Source organism: Rhamphochromis sp. 'chilingali', assembly GCF_963969265.1.
Source record: "Rhamphochromis sp. 'chilingali' genome assembly, chromosome: 18".
NCBI classification, from domain to species: domain Eukaryota; kingdom Metazoa; phylum Chordata; class Actinopteri; order Cichliformes; family Cichlidae; genus Rhamphochromis; species Rhamphochromis sp. 'chilingali'.
The window spans coordinates 10,599,120-10,619,002 of NC_137945.1; the positions used below are offsets into that span (position 1 = coordinate 10,599,120).

The following is a 19,883-nucleotide window of genomic DNA, read 5'->3' on the forward strand; positions in this document are numbered from 1 at the left end:
TATTTTCGGAGTAACGCGCCCCTGGAGTGAGCGGAGAGAGGAGGGACCCACGAACACTCTGTGCATTTGAACCGAGTCCCCTCTCCGCCCCGCTGTCTCCTCCACCGGAGGCGGGCAATTAGAGGTCTGAAAAAATAGGTCTGCGATTGCTGGGCAGATGAATTAGTTGGCGTTCAGTGTCTGTATGGAGGGTAAGTTCTGTGCGCAGGGGGCCAAAAATGTCGGGGATGTATGGAGTCACGACGCACGACGCAGCGCGGCTCGTCATGACCTGAAGTGAATCACCACGGGATTGCGTTAGTGACGTGAAATTTAGGTTGGCTGCAATTAGGCATGGCTTGTGCGCCGCATATTTACCAGCAGCTGTAGCCTCATAGCTGCTTTTTCCCCCTCCACCATTTTCATCACCATTTTCTTTTTGCTTATTGTTTTTCTCTGAGTCATTTTTTATATAATGTAGCAGCTTTGCATCAAAAGACATTTCACTACATCCGGAACTTGCGCAAACTATCTTGCGCTGTATTGCATTTTTCCCCCTATTAAGTAAAGAGCGTGGCTGCTCTGCGCCGGTCAAGTGTTTGCGGATTTCTTTCTGGACACGGCGCTTCATGCTTCGTGCACCTGTGGACACCTGCAAAGGAGGAAGCGAGGACGCCTTTTGTGATTTCTTTTTTTTTTTTTTTACCCACCCCACGCTCACACACGCACTTACGAGGGTCGGTTTATTTGTAGTGTCTTTCCAGCGAATTAAAGCGTCTGTCGGATGCACGGCTGGATTTCAAGCAGTCTGAAAGGTCTGGTCAGATTCAGCACCACATCGGCTCTGAACAGCTCCCGGTCGTCGCGTGTGGATGGGCTCTGTCGGTCTCCGCGCCTCCTGCAGCTCCTAACTACCGGCAACAATGGCATCACACGGGTTCTGGTCTCTTGGCGGAGATAATGCCGGGGCCAATACCGGGAGTCAGAGCCCGAGTACGCGTGAGTGGCTTTTTGTCTTCAAACCACATCCTGATGGACCGGGCGCAGTAATTCCTGAGCGTTGTCTCAAGCCAGTGCCCTGCATTCACCGAACCACCAGACAGGCCTTATAATAGGCAACAATCCTGCTTTCTTTTTTTTTTCTTTTTGCTTCTTTCTTTCTTCTTTTTCTCCACATGAGACATTTTTCGTGTATCTAAAGAGCTGTTTTATTCCAAGTTGCATGGCGCCTTTTGTGTTTCCCTAAACTTGGACTGAAGCTGAAGCCAGCACATCCCTTATCTGATTTATCCCACTTCTCTCTTTCAGCCAGGGCTTGGTGCCAAGCAGCGGCCCAGAAATTATCCGGAGGAATTGGATCGAAATTATGTGGTATGTTGGGGAAGGAGCGCGGGTGGGGGTGGAGACGGAGGGGAAGCTATTTTTAGGCAAACGTGCCAGCTATTTCCATCATAACTGTCTGGCCCTAGAGTAATAAAAATATATATATTTCGATGCTATTTTTTGTGGGTTTCCAAAGCGCTGCTAAATGTCGGGGAGGTGGAGAAAGCCGCCGAGCCGGGCGCCAAGCAGCCGCCAGAGACGGCTGCAGGAACCTGCAGCTGCAACAAATCCTGCAACTGCACCAAAGCTGCTGTGGGCTTCTCCGACCTCTATTCAACAGGTACGAAAGTGCACTGTGAAGCTGGATTAATTTTAAGATTTATTTTCTTCCCCGAGTCCAGACTTGGCTTTACATTGAGCAGTTTTCACTGTGCGAAGTAGGCTAGAAAATAGACATTGTTTATATACAATATTTGTATATAATCATCTTAACTATAAAAGGAAATAATCTCAAAATGCTTCTCAAATATTTGCATCTGATCGCACAAACTCCTGAGAAATGTTTGGCTGAAGTTATCCGCTTTAATCTCAATTTATAAAATAACACATTGTGTATTGGATGAATAGTTTTGTCCATCATTTTCATTTTTTCACCACATTCTGAAAGAGGAGTTATGTTGGTCTGTTCTCCTCAGAGAGGGGCTATTTCCGAGAGGTCACCTTCACCAGAATCGTGTGTTTTGATGTGTTGAGCGCAAAACACGAGATTTTCGTATAAAGCAGAATCAGTGTTCGGACGTGGAAACAATATGACATATTTATTTGTTTGTATGGAGGAAAAATTCAAAGACAAAAAAATAAATAAAACTTTGACTCGTGTAAATATGAATCTTAATATTGCGTGGGAGCATTTTTTTGCACACATTCCTCCGTCCTCAAATAAAAATCACAAAATGTCTCCACTGTAATCCACCCCCCCTCTCGCAGACCTGTTACCGGCCACGGACGGTGATACCAAAACGATGACCTTCCTGCAGGAAGTTGTGGATATTTTACTGGCCTACATAGTGGAGTCTTTCGACCGGGAAACGAAAGTTATTGATTTTCATTATCCGAACGAGCTGCTTCAGATGAACAACTGGGAGCTGCAGGACGAACCTGCGACTCTGGACGACATCTTGATCAGCTGTCGCGCTACATTGAAATACGCCATCAAAACAGGTAGGCCTGGGTATGATTTTATTGCATGCATGCAAATCAATAAATTCACTTTTTAATATACATATATGTTTATTTTAAAAAAATAGATGCTTCGGAGTGTTGGAAAAAATTTCCCCCCAGGCTGTATCATCACGCGCAGGCCTGAATCCCGGCCTTTCGCTCATCTTTGTGTGAAATCTGCCAAAATTCCAATATTCACGCATATAAATGGCAAATTAAAAACACGTTTACAATAAAATAAAAAGAAAAGCTGTATAAATTACAGAGAGCCACTGTGAAAATTATGTTACACCCTAAAAATTATTTAAAACTCGAGTTACTGCAAAACTAAACTGGAAACACGAAAGCGGTAAGCTTAAAAAACCGACCCGGAAAGAGAGAGGCAAACAAAGAAAACGTCTTTAACGTGTTCCGGGTTTAATAAATAAATAAATAAAATGATAAATGATGCCTATAAAGCATCAACACAGTTGTCCTCCTTTTCCTCCTCCTGACCACCAGACCGATAAATGCAGTGACGCAGTAAATCTGGTTCACCAAGTAGGAGATAATAGGCTAATAACCAGGCTTCATAGGCCAAGTCCATTATTCTCCCCTGAGTGACACACGCAGGGGGGGATTTACAGCAACGCCACAGGACAGATTTCAGCCTCCAAAAAAAAGAAAGAGAAAAACTGAAAAAATAGTTTATGGTGGTGATGAATATTTAACAACCTTAAAAACAATTAAAATCACACTGTAATGCAGATATGAGCAAAGATGTGAGGATTTCAATCATTTATTGTAACCATTTATCAGCAATTTTCCTCTGCTACGAGAAAAATGTTTATTATTATTATTTAGGAATTATATGGTGTTGAGAAGGACTTGCACCAGGTTTATAAGTACAGTTATATCTTCCTTCCTTAATTCCTTTGTCTTCTTTCTTTCTTTCTTTCTTTTTTTTTGCTTGATCACCCCCATAAATTACTCTTTATTTTAACGCCCGTGTTTATGACGCACACTGAGATCTAATCACGTGTCAGTGCTGTAACATGGTTTGTGTGTTTACCTTTTACATTACACCAAATGTTCTCATCATTTGGTGTTTTCATTCAGGTGGGTTTTTTTTAAGTTGACTCTGCAGCTACAATTCTAACCCGCAATTAAAGCGCTCAGAAGATGACAGCTTCTGCTCGCTAAGGAAAACCTTAAAATTGCAGCCATCTCACACTCCTCCTCTTTGCCTTCTCCATCCTCTGCTCCTTTCCCTTCAGCCCACCCCAGGTACTTCAATCAGCTCTCCACGGGATTAGACATGGTCGGACTTGCAGCCGATTGGCTAACATCCACCGCCAACACCAATATGTAAGTATGTGGCCTGCTTCATCGCGATTTTAAGCGGTGATAACGATAATGACAATGGATTCCATTTCCGGACCATCCGCGAGCAGTCTGCTCTGCGTCTGCATGGCCTGATAGCGCGCCTCCCCCCACCACCACCACCACCACCACCACCACCACCACACACACACACACTCAGTCATGGCAAATGAAAAGGGGTGAAATGAAAGGCAGGCCCCCACCCCTCAGCCCCCTCCTTGCACCCACAAGGCTCCCCCCTCTTCCCCCTCAGCCTTTTATCCCCCCCCCGCCCCCCCTTCACCTCTGATCCTCCTGGGGATTCAAGAGGAGAAAATTAGCTCTGAAATTAAATTCAGACTAATCTGGAGCTAATTTCACATGTGTGTTTTGGGGGAGATAAACTCTTTTGGCAACTGTGAGGAAATGAAAAGTAAACCTGCTGTTTACAGTGGAGGGAGGTTCAAATGAATACAGCCAATATCTTAATGCAAAAATATATTTAGAAATATATATATAGAAATATTAGGGAGCACACAACAGAGATGCAAGTTTTAAATAGGAGCAGGATGATGAAAATGTGGGAGTTCAAAATATTAAAGGAGTGCATTTTGTCAGTAAAATTTTGGGTGTTTGGCTTGAAAAAATATTTTCATGTGCATTTAAGTGTTTCTATATAAATGGAAAACACTTGAGAATGCATCAGAGCTGTTAAAATGTGTGCACACGATTGACAGTAATTCTGCACTTCTTCAAAAGTGAAGCCAGAAACCTCCAGACAACCTCAGAATCTGAGCATTTTTTAAATGAACCTCTGCACAGGCCAACGACAACCCTCCTTTCCTGAAACGTCCAAACTTCAGATTTTTAAAAAATAATGTCAGTTTAATGGCAGCTTTTTATTTGTTGATGAGTCACGATGGCACCGTGTTCATGTAAAGAGCGCCATGTGATGCGTCTTGTGTAACGTGCAGGTTCACCTATGAGGTAGCTCCTGTCTTTGTGCTGCTGGAGTACGTCACTCTGAAGAAGATGAGGGAGATCATTGGCTGGCCGGATGGGCGAGGAGATGGCATTTTTTCTCCTGGTATGTTTGCATGGCAGGTGACGCAGAGTGCTCTGACACCCCTCTGTTTGACTGGAGATGGAACTGGCTGTATGTGTGTGTGTGTGTGTGTGTGTGTGTGTGTGTGTGTGTGTGTGTGTGTGTGTGTGTGTGTGTGTGTGTGTGTGTGTGTGTGTGTTGTAACGTGTCAATTTGCATTTTGATGATATAAATGGAACGTGTTTCAAAGCCAATTAGCATAAAATAATTTTCAGTTTAAGCCCCCTCCCCCTCACCCACCCCAATCTTTAATTTCTCCCATGCACTTCATAATGAGAGGCAATCATCGGAGAATTTACTGACAAAGCCTGTGATTGGCTGTGACATTGTGGACAGCGAGATGCAATTTTGGATGCTTTGTCATTTCTTGATATGCTCTTGATGAACAAAAGTTTGTTTTACATGAACATGGACATCTTGAAACAATGTAGCAGCCTACTTTTTTTTTTATCAGTAGTTTATTGGCTTACACATTTACCTAACAAGCAAAAGATTTGTGGTTCAATCCAAGGAGAAGACAGATTCCTTTGGGGTTGTGTCAGTAAACATGCAGAGCTATCTACTGTGGCAGCTCCTTGAGAATAAGGGAGCAATCGTTTAGAAACCCTGCATCACTCCCTGGAGACACGTCCCTAACTCAATCCTGTCTGTCCTCCAGGTGGTGCTATTTCTAACATGTACGCCATGCTGCTGGCCCGCTTCAAGATGTTCCCTGAGGTGAAAGAGAAGGGAATGTCATCCGTTCCCAGACTGGTGGCCTTCACATCCGAACATGTAGGCATCCGTGTTTAAAATCCGATTCCTCACGGCATCGTCAGTGTATGTCTGCTTGGCTCAAACGGTGAACACTGAACACTATTTGGACATTTCTTTAAGTCAAATGTCAAAAAATGTATCTTTCAGCTGCTAGAATAACACAAAAAAGATCTCATGGTAACTGTGGCTGTGCTTGATGTGTGACTACGTGTCACTTTAACTCCACCGCTGCTGATAAAAAGCTGACATTATGCACGTCGCATGCAGAAGGACACGAGGTGACTGGTGTGCATGTCACCTTCATCTTTAAAGGACAGCTGAAAGATGCTGTGAGGAAAAAAGCAATGAAATTACAAACAAATCTGTCATAAGACGTACATATTTACGGATCCGGTCACTCATTATCTTTTTTTCCCCCCTTGTCTTCAACTCTTAGAGCCATTTTTCAATCAAAAAAGGTGCAGCAGCTCTCGGCATTGGGACCGAAAGCGTGATCTGCATCAAAGCAGATCAAAGGTAAAACTGGCTTCAGTCGTGCATCATACTTCAGTTAAACCATGAGGCATATTCATTGTTTTTGATGTTAAAAACACTCGATATAGAAACAGTTATTATTGTATTATTGTGGAGAAACACTACAGCCTTCTAATCTTCACAAACTTGTTTTACCCAAACCAATAAGGCCTAAAGACCTGATAATGTTCACAAGTAACAGTAAAGATGTGTCTCTCCTGTTCAGCTTAGGATTCAAATTTATATTTCATCTTGTGACCCTTTAAAAGAAATCCAAACCCTAGACTGGAAAACACTCAATGATGTGTAACTACAATACTTAACAATGACTCATGACTATTTGTAACCTTATAATATGATATGAAATCCTTTATATATTACTGCTTATAGTTGTACTTAAAGGGACAGTTCCTCCCAAAATTACATTTATATTGTTTTCTCCCTCTCATCTGTGTTTCACTTTATCCATCTTATCTGTTTTGTGCTCAGTTTTGGAGAGATGTCTACCTCTTGAATCTGATGGAACTCTCCTCGAGGCGTTAAGAGCATCAAACAGAGTATCAGCATTGTCTCTTTCAAGTAATCGTGAATAGGTCAACCGAATAACCTACAAAACTGTTTCCGTTGCTCACATTCCCCAACCAACGGAAGCAGTAGCTAACATTAAACATTAAAGTCAAGAGAGGTGACATTAATGTTTACAGCGTGCCTGGAAGAAAATGGATGAGCGGGTGGACTTTGGCTTGTATAGTCGCAGTGTGAGCATTATGGGCTCTGGGGGTCCAAGTCCATCCATAAAGGTCACTGTGCCCCCTAAGCTGAATTCTACTGGCATTTAGAACTAAAAGTAAAATTAAGCAATAAAATTTGGCAATATGTTGTAGTAACAATCACGCCAGTGTTAATTATTAGGTTAAATACCAGAGTAAGTCAAGTCTTATGCCTCCCTGTCAAAGTTAGTTGCCCATCCACTCCATGTGCTCTGGTGCCGACGCTGTCCTGTCCCTTTAAGTAGAATTTCAAATGCAATACTTGCACTTATATTTTCTGTATTTCTGTTCCTGTGTTGCCTTTTGTTTTTAAGGTAGAGGCCTTCTTTGCCCACTGACAGTATGACAAACAACTTTAAAGCCAACTAAAGCTTGTTTTCCCTTTGCAGCGGTAAATTGATCCCAGCTGACCTTGAGAGGCGAATACTGGAGGCAAAACAGAAGGTAAGATGATGTACATTTATTACCCTGCTATAAATAGACAGATATGACTTCATACAGTTTTGATTTTATGGGGTGCGCTCGACTGAAACTGCAGAGATGATGAGGGAAATTTGGGAACATATTGTAACAACATAACGGCCTCATATGCAGTATTTTGGTTGCTCTTGTGCAGGGTTTTGTACCTTTCTTCGTAAGTGCGACTGCTGGGACAACAGTGTACGGAGCTTTTGACCCCCTCATTGCCATTTCTGACATTTGCAAAAAGTACAACATCTGGATGCACGTGGATGTGAGTAAAGCTTCCTGATTCATTTAAAGTGTCATATTGACCTTTCACATGTGGGATTTTTGGAGTGTTTGTGCACAAGAGGGATTTTAATGGAGGCATACACAGAAGCAAAGAGCTCACCTCTGAGTTTGACAAATCTATTATGTCTGTCTCGCCTCTAACTGCTTGCGGTTGACCCAGATAGAGAGCGCGCCATTTCCTATCTAACACTGGAGATTAGAAAAACTGGAACAGAGGCTGTAAATCATCTCCTCCCCTGACTTTACCATCATGGGCCGTCTCACTGAAGGAACTCTATCTCTTAATGAAAGTGATTTAGTCCTGACAGGGGGACACCTCTATTAAGAGCAATAAATGGCCTTGTCTGTCATCCCTCAACTAGCTGAGATGGGTAAAAAAAAGCACGCACGCACGCACGCACGCACGCACGCACGCACACACACACACACACACACACACACACACACATTGTGATTGTTAATCATTTTCATTGGTTTATCTGCTAAATTTTCTAGCTACAGCTCCCAGAAAGACATATACTCACTTATTAATGCACTTTATGTGGTACACCTTTGGTCCCCTTTTTGCCCTCAGGTCTGCCTTAATTCTTCCAAACATAGATTTAGCGAGGTGCTGGACACGCTCCTCAGGGGTGTTGGTCCCTTTTGACATCACACCATTGCACAGTTGCTGCAGATTTGTTGTCTCGACATCCATGCTGCTAATTTCCCATTTCACTCCATCCCAGAGGTCCCTATTAGATTGAGATCTGGTGACAAAAAGTCAAAGTTGTGCATTCAGAGATGCTCTGCTTCATACTTTGGTTATAACGAATAATTATTAGAGTTACTCTTGCCTTCGTATCTGCAGTGTGGCCATTCCGTTAAGACCTCTGACACCGGATATTTTTGCTTTTTCCGGCCATTCTCTTTAAACCTTAGAAATGGTTGTGTAAGAAAATCCTGATAAAACAGCAGTTTCTGAATTACTGAGTCTGACTCCAACAACCATCCCACATCAGTTAAATCACCTTTCTTCCCCATTTTGATGCTCAGTTTGAGCTTCAGCAGGTCGTCTTGACCATGTCAGTGTCCATGACCACATCACTCAGATGTTGCCATGTGATTGGCTGATTAGATATATTCATTAGGAAGCACTTGAACAGATGCAGTGTATATATTCATAGACAAAACAGTGATATTAAAGTGTACTAATACTACTACTGTGTGTGTGTGTGTGTGTGTGTGTGTGTGTGTGTGTGTGTGTGTGTGTGTGTGTGTGTGTGTGTGTGTGTGTGTGTGTGTGTGTGTGTGTGTGTGTGTGTGTGTGTGTGTGTCACAAAAATAGTCCCTGTTGTGTTTTTAAAGCTTAAATATTAAATGAGGTTTGGCTAGTTGGCAGAACTTCTACAGAAATCAAAGGCTTTAGTGCTGGAGTGTTAAACATGTGGCCAGGGGGCCAAAATTGGCCCACCCAGGTGTCTAATCAGGCATTGTAGATGGCTTTGCAAAATAGGAAAAATGCAGAGGAGCTTGGCATACATGTTGGAGTATTTACTGTGTGAGTGGATGAAGTCAGTAGTACACAAACCATTAAATGACAGGAAATCGGATAGAAATTTTTTTTACAGTAAAAAAAAAACATTTTGTATTAATTAAAACAGCAATTCTTTTTTTAAACTTATGGCACAAAGTTCGGGTTGAGCTGCCAGTATGATGTCTGTCATTTTGTGCTCAGACTTAATTTTTGAAAGTTTAACCACAAGGAGCAGTGCTGAGGTTTTTTTATTTACTACAGCAGTACTTCTTTGTATTGTGGAAAGACTGAGACAGTTCATTTTTCTTAAGACGCGTCAGGATTTCACTATCAGTTTTATACATGGATGGTTTATTAAATGTGGATGCTAATGTCTTTCATCTCTTCGTGTTTCAGGGAGCATGGGGAGGAAGTCTGCTCATGTCCAGGAGACACAGGTGGAAGCTGGACGGAGTTGAGAGGCAAGTAACTGTTTTATGCGGTTTGGCCCCAAATGGGCAAATATTACAAGCTAATGAGCATTTGATATAACGTTGAATGATGGTTGGTTCTTTTTGTTTTGTTTTTTTTTAAACTGCAGGGCCAATTCAGTCACATGGAATCCACACAAAATGATGTCCGTCCCTCTGCAGTGTTCTGCCCTGCTGGTCAGAGAGGAGGTAGGCCTCAAATTCTCAGCCCCATGCTGCGTGTTCCTGCTTTTGTTTATTGAGGTGATTCTGTAAATGCTCTGGCTCTCACTTCACAGGGTCTTATGCAGAACTGCAACCAGATGCACGCCTGCTACCTATTCCAGCAGGACAAACACTACGATCTTTCTTACGACACCGGAGACAAGGCGCTGCAGTGTGGACGTCATGTGGACATCTTCAAGCTGTGGCTCATGTGGAGAGCTAAGGCAATATAAATATAAATATAAATATAAATATAAATATAAAGTTTGATGATTGTAAGCAGCTATTAATAGGGTATAAATAATAATAATATGCTAGAACACTATAATCAATGAAGATTGGTGTACCGTCTGCAAAAATGTATATATTTGGCAGCATGGGTCTGTTCTGGGACCTCCTTGGCCTTCTGCATCGTTACATGGAAAGCTAGAGGCAGGGAGAGCAGCAGCAAGACCTCACCTTTGATTGATAAAGTGATGGCATGCTGCTACAGAGCAGAAATAAATAACAACAGCCATACTGTTAAGTCAGACACAGCTAGAAAAGGAAGAGCTGTGGATCCAGATGTGTTGCAAAGCAGCTTGCAGATTTAAGGATGTTAAACTGTCTTAAAAAGTGCATCTTGTGCAAGATTTGTCAGACTAATGGTTAGAAGAGTATCAGATGAACCATCAGCTGATGCTGGCTGTCATTAAGCTAATCCAGCTGTTGTCAGACTGTTGCAAATGCTTTCTCTCTTTTCAGTTAATTAAGCTGCTTCCACTTGTTTCACTTTTCATCTTCGTTTTGGCTCTGCTATATTATATTAATGCATTTTTTAAAAAAAATTCTTATGCATAGATTATATATGAAAGCTTCTCAAAATTTCAGTCATTCACCCTTCTAAGAAAATGTGTCAAAACTCAGAGAAAAACTTTGTGAGTTATTAAGTCAAAACTAAAAATAAAAACCTGAAATTTTGAATTATGGACGTCAAATAAATTAAATGACGGAAACTGAGTTTAATTTCGGAGAAGAGGACAAACTCTGAGATCCTACAGCAACTTCTAAATGTCTTTTATTTGTTTGTTGTCATTTTAAAATTGCTTTTATACTTTAATCTATATACTAATATATATTAATTCAGTATTTATTTATTGTTTGAAAGTGTCTTGTGTCGTGGATATGTGACATCAGGTGGGGGGAAAGCACCACTTTTAAGTTTTATGGACCAAATAAGATGCCACACAGGCCCCATTTCCAGGGACCAGATGACCAGATTTAAATCACATGGTCAAATATTCAACCTATCCTTGTTGGTCACTCATTGGCTAAAATGCATTTGGCTGCATATGTAACACGTTTTAGATTGACCCTGATGAAGCCCAAAGCCAAATGTTCTCTATACTATATAATAAATTTATATACTGCTGTGGAGTTTGAGCAATTACAGATAAACATCTTTTCTTTGACAGGGCACCATTGGGTTCGAGGCTCAGATTGACAAGTGTCTGGAGCTGTCCGAGTACCTCTACAACAAGATTAAAGACAGGGAAGGATACGAGATGGTCTTTGATGGCAAAGTATGTTCACATTCATCTTTCACTCTCTCTAAAGGATAATTCATCTGCAGTCACACAATCATGGAAAAGTAGCTGACATTAGCCCATGTCGCTCCTTTTTCCTCAGTGTCATTATTGCTGACTTGATTTCCATGCAGAGTGTTCTGGCTTTGAGTTGGATGAATGCCATTTTTACCTCCAGATGCCAGTGTAATGTGCTGCTATTATGTTTAATGAATAGCATAACGGCCCATAATTGCTCATATGCATATGAATAGCGTGGTGTCTGAAATATCCTGCACTAAACTGAAGTACAACACAAACATATGTGGGTATGAAGAAAACTCTCTTATGAAAGGGGTGCTTGGATACATGGGGTAATTTATTATGAAAGCTCTTTAATGTTTCAAGCCTTATTGTTTTCCTGCTGAGCCCCAAAAAGGCTATGAGCATCATAACCCAGAGGGGGATGAGAAAAAGCCAAGTCCTCTGGGCAATGGCCCAGGTGCTCACTTGTCTGTGCCTTCCATTGAGCCATTACATCAATCTGATGTTGAATATACTACAGCCAAACCAGCCCAGCTGTATAAATGAGGCTGGTGTGCATGGTTAGTCAGCTGTTGGTAATGAATGCCCTTCCGCTCTTATGCAGACAGGCAGGCGGGGAGTTCTTGCAGGGATTCGGGTGCCAGAAAATAGCACTGTGAGGAGCTTTCAGACATCTAGTGACAGAAGGCACGCTACCTGTCCGATGCTGTGAACTCATATTGGATTGTTGCTCTGGGATGCAAATCAGCATTTTCATTCAAAATCAGTTTGGCTTAGGATACAAGCATTTTAATGTCATAAGATTTCTGCAGGATTTTAGGCATGAATAGCTTTGAATTCTACAAAACGGCTGTATACCATGTTTAAACTGCGTGTATAAAGGTGTAGGTATATGTAATACGCACACAGACTGTATATAAAAGATGGACATAGCCGCCTCATCCATGTTGAATCCTTAATTTTCAGAATTGGTTAGTGCTAAATTATATCACCTCTGCTGTCTGGCCCTGCCTACTATATTTTTTTTACTTTGTCATATATAATTAAATTCATAATTCGCCATTACATAAAAAAGTAGAACATATTCTGCACCAGGGTCATTTTGAAGTTTTAAAGATATGCACACCAAGACCTGCTCTAAAATTTAATGGGCTTATGAGTAATCATTACTCTCGTGAACGCCAAGATAAATCAGCATTTTTTTAAATTTTTTTTTTTTATACAACTGCACTCAGTCGCTGTTTGTTTTTCCTCAGTTTATTCCTCTGATATCTTGTTGTCTGTGTGTCCCCTCAGCCTCAGCACACCAACGTCTGCTTCTGGTACCTGCCGCCTGGCATCCGCTACATGGAGGACAAAGAGGAGAGAAAGAAACACCTGCACAAGGTGGGTACTCTCAGATAAGGAGTCTCACTGTAGTATCTCCCCAACACAACTTTCACGAGCCCCGTCATTCATATCCAGCTCGACTATCACACATCTTTCTAATTAGGGGCAGCTTATACTCAGGATTAAAATAATACTTTGCCCTGCACATGAGGAGAAAAAAATGGCAGCGGTCTTAAACAGGACACAGAGTACGGGTTAAAAAGAAGTGAGGCTTTTCAGCTGGCTAATGTGCTGGCCATTCAGAGGATACCACAGCAGCAGGGGCCTCATAATTGACAATCAGGACAAACAGATGGCGTTCATGTCTGCTATACAAAGACCACTTCTCTCTCTTCTCTCTCTTCCTGTTGACTAGAAATCGTTACCAGCTTCATCATTGCTCTGCAAATGCAGATGTTTCCCTTTGTTTTCTTTGAAAAATTACTTGAAAAAACACCATGGTCATGCTTCACCGAGTAGACAGACTGACTGGACAGCTTTCCACACTCTGACTCTGAGCCTGAGGGGTGATGTAATGCTGCCAGATTAGCACTTTGAGGAAGAGCTGAGAACTGAAGGAGCCCTCATCAGTTTCCACGTGTCTTAATGACATCCTCTAATGGATGAGGAGAATGGGAGGAACTGTTAAAAGATTGATTTGAGGGAAATCAGCACACAGTAAATTATTTTGCAGCAAGCACGCCAACTGCAGTGAGACACCTGCAAGACATTAGGAAAGAAATGACTGATTATGTGATGAGAGCTGTATGGAAACAACTAACTAATCTAGCAGGCAGTAATCTGAAACTGAAGCCAACTTCCTCGAGAAGTTAGCTGAGTGTTAAAGCCTGTTTTGGTAATACCCACAGACTTATTAAAATTCTTGCACGATTATTCTGGGTCATATGAGCCACGGTTAACTTAAGCCCTTAAGCTAAAGCTGCACTCAAACTGTCACTTGAACTTGCTGGATCTCATCTGCATATCCTGAAGTTGGTCACGACGAAACCTTTTTATACAAATCCTCTAACCAACCAAGCCCTAAAAATGATATTCCAGAGACACAGACGCAGAGGAGTTTTCTCTCAGTGAGCCGTCTAACAGGCCGAGCGTCGGTCAAAACGAGCACTGAGAGTTTCAGACATGAAATTGAATCTGTCGCCGCTCATCACTGCAAAGAATCTACACCAGCATCGTGACTCTGCTGTACAAAATCAGATGAGCATCACCCCTGGCTTCACTCTTAGAGATAACCTCTCAGCATGGCAGGAGCAGCAGTCATGGGGCTGTGCACCCAGCTGCTGTTACATTTAGCTGTCAGATCGATGGGGGGTAAATGACCTACATGGTCTGTAGGTCTGATGAACCTGGGAAGAACTTTGACTTGTATAAACAAACAAGCACCCATTTAGATCCGATTACACAGAAAGAGAAGTAGTCAGGCAATACTCTCCCAAACTGTTCCTGCAATTTGAGTTAGACGACTGTTAACAACCATGTAAAATGTAAAAACACGAACTAAATGCTAATAAAATGGGATATGTGATATGTGAAAAAAAGTAGTTCTGCAATCAAATCATTTAAAGTACTGAGAATAAAATATTATTTTCCTACATTTTTATTTGAGAAATTTAAAAATGCAAGTAAACAGTGATTTTATTAAATGCTGACACAAAATTTATGAGAAAATGTCAAGATCCTACAGTCGTGCAGGGTTTGCTGAATTCTTGTTCTTTAATAGTTTTGTGTTTCTTTTTTTTTAGTTTTGTTTAGGTTTTGTTTTGCTCTTGAGCACTTTTAGCCTTTAGGTGTCATTATATTTGAGTTCTGTTTACTGTATGCATTATTGCAGCTTTATTTGCCTCGTTGGTATTTCCCTTCATCTCCTCATCTCGTTCCATCTCTTCTGTTAAGTTCACTCGAGTTCTGTTTGTCCTTATTTGAATATATTTCCTGTTTTTGTTTTGTGGTTGTTTGTCTCCTGTGTTTTGCATTTAGTTTTATTTCCCCTTCAGCCTCGTTAGAAAATTAATAAACTGCTGTAGTAATCTGCACAAAAAGAGTATGAGTTGACGTAGATAGAAGAAGGACACAAAATGACCATAAACAAACTCAAAACAAACACAAAGTCAGGATATAGTCTGAGGATATCCTTTCTCACATTTAACACTAAATAGAGGACAGTCCACTTCAGGCCCGCTCTATTTATTGAAAATACTGTGTGCTGGTCTGGGTGTTTCTTGCTTAGAGCACGCAGGAGGTAAGACACGTAACGCTGTGAATTCACAGGATGCTTACCTGCTTACCTATTCTTTGTTAACATGCTTAACTTTGCAAAGCATCTAGCTGTATAGCTCACCATGTTTGTGAGGTACGGTTGGGAGACTTTTTCATTTGCGCCCAATGGCCCATTTTGTCTCTGCCCTGACCTTCTGTGTATCTTTCACATATTTTATTCTCTCTTCCTGAAGGAACAGCAATTCATGCTGTATTTGTTGCATGTTGTCAGGTGGCTCCCGTCATAAAAGCCAGAATGATGGAGTACGGGACAACTATGGTGAGCTACCAGCCACAAGGGGACAAGGTCAACTTCTTTCGCATGGTGATCTCAAATCCTGCTGCTACCTTTGAGGACATCGACTTTCTTATTGAGGAGATTGAACGACTTGGCCAGGATCTATAAGACACATCTCTCCAAATCCTCTTGTACTTTTCCCCTTGACGGATGAATTGTTTGTCGTGAATGTACTGGTAAACTTATTTTCTTTTCTCTCAATCTTTCCTCCAAAGTCTCATATTTAAGAGTATATTTGAGACAAAAGATCTGCAGATATATCCATATATTACGTATTGTAGCTTTGCCGTGGGCTGACTTGGTCCAAAGCTATGTAAAAGTGCTTCTGTCTGCTTCTCCTGTAGTGTAGTAGATCCCAGAGTAGTGTAAGTGACGTAACTTTATATGTAATTTTTGTGATATGAAATGCTTGTGCAATAAGTCGATGAGAAAGAGTTTATTTCTCAATCATTTCTCATTTGCCGAGTCCGTTGTTAAGTGCCAAACGTGGTTGTGTTCTATTGTAACTTTAAAGCATTTTAAACTTCTCGTTTAAAACAAAAATAGCACTTCACCTTACCTCAGCTTAATCAACTGCCTTTACATCTGCACATTACACTCAAAGCAGGGCAGAACTCCTTCTCTTACCTGGTGTTGTTACGCAGTTCCAGCACATGTTAAAGACATAACCCAGCCAGAGCAGACTGCATGATGGAAACGTGAAAACAGAGCAGTTCAAAGCATTTACAATCAAGCCAGTTCACCACCCATCACCTCTGCCTTTGACAGTTCAACCTGCAGCTCATGATGCTGCTCTGCTTATTGATTATTAAGACTTTTTTACTCTCTTTCTAATATGTTTAGGCGATAAAGGCTTGTAAAACCCATGTCGCTGGACATTGTTGACTTGCTACATGAATACATCGAAATGGGATCCATTTCCATCCTTGCTGTATAATTAGCTTTGCTCCATATGTTAGAATGAAGATCGGCACTTGAGCTATAATCCTTAAGTTTCCAGTGTATTGAACGGCATTGAATAGATTTCAGATTTTCTGCAGTAGTCATCAACTGTATTTGTGTCCTGTTACTGTTGCTATGTGTGGTAGTAGTACCAGTTGTTTTCCAAAGCATTTCACCTAACAACCTTATTTTTTCATTGCATATTTGACAGACTAACTGCTGAAAGCCAATCTGCTGCCTCCAGGGGCCATTACATACATGTATTCATTTCCTTGGACTGAGTAGCACACCAAGGTAGTAGTTGAGTAGACTTTTTTTTTTTCTCTTCTTGGAAAGGACACCAACTGTGCACATGACCAGACATGTCCAAGGGTCTACAGTTTGCTTTATGTAGACTGTGTTGGGAACATTAGTTTAGTCCAAACAACATAATGAGTCTAATGTAAATTACTTCAAATTCTCTTAGAATTCTTCTTGACCGCTTGACATTTTCATTTTAAAGGAGGACAAATTAGGTAATTGTTTGACTATTTGATCACAACCCTGATGTTTCAATACAGCTCCCAAATTAAATTCATTGCTCAGTAGAGGTATACCCCAAATACGTAGGGTTACCTTCCTGCCAGCCTGCATCATTAACTCACATCTTTGAGACTTGAAAAGGGGAAGACGTACAAAGAAGCATGTTGAAATTTAGTCCTTGCCTTGTTTCTTTTGCACAACAGTATATGGGAAGTATGTCCAATTGATCATTTAGGCAAAGTGCTACCAAGGTGCCCCAAAGGGCATCATAGCCCTGGCTTCACTGCATGCCCACTGCCATTTATATACAGGGAATTTGCAGTACTAAAGATTCACTATGAATGGATCTGTTATCTAACTTTGTGGATATTCCTTGTACAGAGAGTCTATGTCAACGTTTGGCAAAAAATGCCTATATATTTTGTTTTATTTAAAATGTTACAAATGAATTGCTTTTTAGTGCTGGTTGCAGTGAACCTACTGGAACTTGGATGTTACAGGGTACATGGTGCATTGCCCAGGTGGCAGTTTAAGTCATATCCCCTTTTTTCGCCCCATCAGGTTCTTTAATTCCAGTACCATCTCTGGGCACTGCTCCCAAAGCTTTGTGGCACCGAATTGCCGCTAGCCTGCCAAATAAACCAGGACAGAAATCTTAAGGATTATAACTTTAAATATGAAAGAAAAGATTTTCTTTTTGTAGTCATGCTTTTGAATGAGCACTTACTGAAAGGTTGTGGATCTTAAGAAACCAAGAATTGGGCAATAATGGGGTATTGTTGGGATATAGGATCTTAACCTGATTTGCAGCTACTGTATACCTGACATTACTTGCACTAAATCACTGTTGGGAGGAGCTGCATCCCTTTGCATTGCAACTGAGATTTTGTCTTTCTGCATTCACAAGCAATATTTGAGTATGGGTCCAATATATATATCTATATATATATACATACGCATATATGTATCCTGCATAATATCAAAAGGATCAATAGTAAATGATAATCAAGTTTCCAGACCAAACCCATGGTAGTTTGCAAAAAACAAGGACAAAAAAAGAAACCTGGAGTAAAAGCACGCTTATCGTAGGCGGGTTAGTTGGAATGTGAACCCTGATTTATCAGGCAGAGGTTCTGTAGCATTTTCATTAGAACAAGTTAGAAAAGCACAATTATAGCTCAACATGGTCGGTCAGTGAACAATCACTTTTGATCATAGACTGTAAATAGTATTTCAAGATGTCCTAAGTACATATCTTTGTGTATACATACGTGTATATAAGACATTTAACCAGAGACTATTTGTGAGGTAAAGTTCTTCATATTTTCTCTATCTCCAATATAGATTACCTGTATTTTCATCCGGTTTGTCCAAAAGGCTTTTTTCCTTGTGTGTATGTATGTATGTATGTTCGATACTTGATTTGTGACTTCTAGCTATTTCAAAGATGTGTTTCAGGGACTGGCTTTAAAGAAATTGATAGATTTTACTTTGAAATACTTCCAAGTCTTACTCAGAGACTCGGGTGTTTGGATTTTCAATGAATATGCAAAGCCATTTTGACTCTGAAGCCCCGTGTTTTTCGTGCACAAGTGATACTTGACGGTATGTGCCAACTGTGTACCTTAGTGTGTTTGTAAGTGTGTTGCCTTAGTATGAATTTTTCAGTATTGTCTAGTTTTCCTCCAAATGGGAGGTTGTGCACTTTAGAGTATACACATGATCAAATAACGTGCAATGTCCGATGGTTGTCCATAAGTTGATGTTTAAAAAAAATTCTACTACTCAAGATATGTAATTTAAGCTCTTTGGTCTGAATGTGCACTGAATCGAGGGTCTGCCAGAAATGAAAGGATTTAATTTTTTCTCAGTTTGTAGATATTGTAAAGCTTCTCCTTTAAATGTTTTACATCTCAACGGAGAGTTGCCTAAAGTTTCAAATTTTTACTTTCTGTTTCGCCCCAAACCAAAATTGGCTTCCACACTGTGACACAGACAGCATGATTTATTACAGCGACAATAAAATCTCTCTTTGGTAGTCTCGGAAAGCCAGACACTTTGTTTCTCTTGCTGCTGCTGCTAGACTTGCTTCCTTTGCACGACATGCATGCGATGCCTTGCCTATCCAGCTTGTTTGATATACAGTCTCCTATATATCTATTTATATCTATCTCTCTCTCTATATATACATATATACAGTTTGTGTAGCTCCTGTAATTAGCTTTAGTGTCCGATGTATAGCTTAGCTTGTAGATTAGTGCTGTCGCTCTAGCCTTTACATGTGATCTCTGTGTCTTGAGCTTCCTGTAAAGTTTCTTTGTGCCGCCAGCATGCTAACCTCGCCTAGCATTGTACTCCTCTCCGCGCTTGATCTGACTTTCTCTATCCTCTGTCTTTCTGCTTGAAGACTGTCGCAGCTCTGAACGTAGCGTATTATATCTATATGTGTAGTCCCTCAGCATGTCTTTCTGAAAGCTCCTCTCTGCTCTGCGCCTGTACGACCTTTTTCTCTCTTTCTCTTCCGCTTCGCCCTCTGGTAGCAGTGACAACGTATCCTCGCGCTTTCCTCTGACGTTTCTCGGCTGCCCGCTGTCGTTCTGTTCGCGTGTCTGAGACGGTGTGTTGGCATGTGTCATGGTGCCCACAGTGTCACCGTTTCTGATGTTTGTTTCACAAAGGCCCTTGACTCTGTGGGATGTATGCGAAATAAATTTAACTTAGACTTTAACAAATATATAAGGAAAAATTAGACCCTAGTTTCTTGCTTATGAGAAATATTGTTTATAAGAACAGTTAAAACTCCCAGTATTCAGAGTGCAGATCATTTCACTGAATATGGTGCAATTTTGAATCATACATTCTGCAAACTGCTGTGCTGGCTTTATCAAACATTCATTTGTCCTGAACTATATGTTGCTCTTGGGAAAATAGAAATA

The 19,883-nt window shown here is 41.0% G+C and overlaps 1 protein-coding gene across 1 annotated transcript; it reads left to right on the forward strand.

The window, feature by feature from the left end:
• Positions 1 to 190: 190 nt before the first annotated feature.
• Positions 191 to 19,867, forward strand: gad2 (glutamate decarboxylase 2). The gene is made up of 16 exons (XM_080865358.1): positions 191 to 978; positions 1,288 to 1,350; positions 1,499 to 1,642; positions 2,290 to 2,523; positions 3,780 to 3,870; positions 4,839 to 4,951; positions 5,628 to 5,743; positions 6,162 to 6,241; positions 7,398 to 7,452; positions 7,625 to 7,741; positions 9,674 to 9,738; positions 9,858 to 9,936; positions 10,026 to 10,175; positions 11,406 to 11,513; positions 12,837 to 12,926; positions 15,418 to 19,867. The coding sequence occupies exons 1-16, from the start codon at positions 903 to 905 to the stop codon at positions 15,589 to 15,591; spliced, it is 1,755 nt and encodes a 584-aa protein (XP_080721484.1). The 5' UTR covers positions 191 to 902; the 3' UTR covers positions 15,592 to 19,867.
• Positions 19,868 to 19,883: the final 16 nt, after the last annotated feature.

What these genes read in the sequence shown, in the direction of transcription:
- gad2 (XM_080865358.1), top strand. Translation starts at nt 903, where the DNA reads ATGGCATCACACGGGTTCTGGTCTCTTGGCGGAGATAATGCCGGGGCC. An exon ending in AATTGGATCGAAATTATGTG is followed by an intron (nt 1,351 to 1,498) that starts GTATGTTGGGGA and finishes GGGTTTCCAAAG; the next exon opens with CGCTGCTAAATGTCGGGGAG. An exon ending in TGCATCAAAGCAGATCAAAG is followed by an intron (nt 6,242 to 7,397) that starts GTAAAACTGGCT and finishes TTCCCTTTGCAG; the next exon opens with CGGTAAATTGATCCCAGCTG.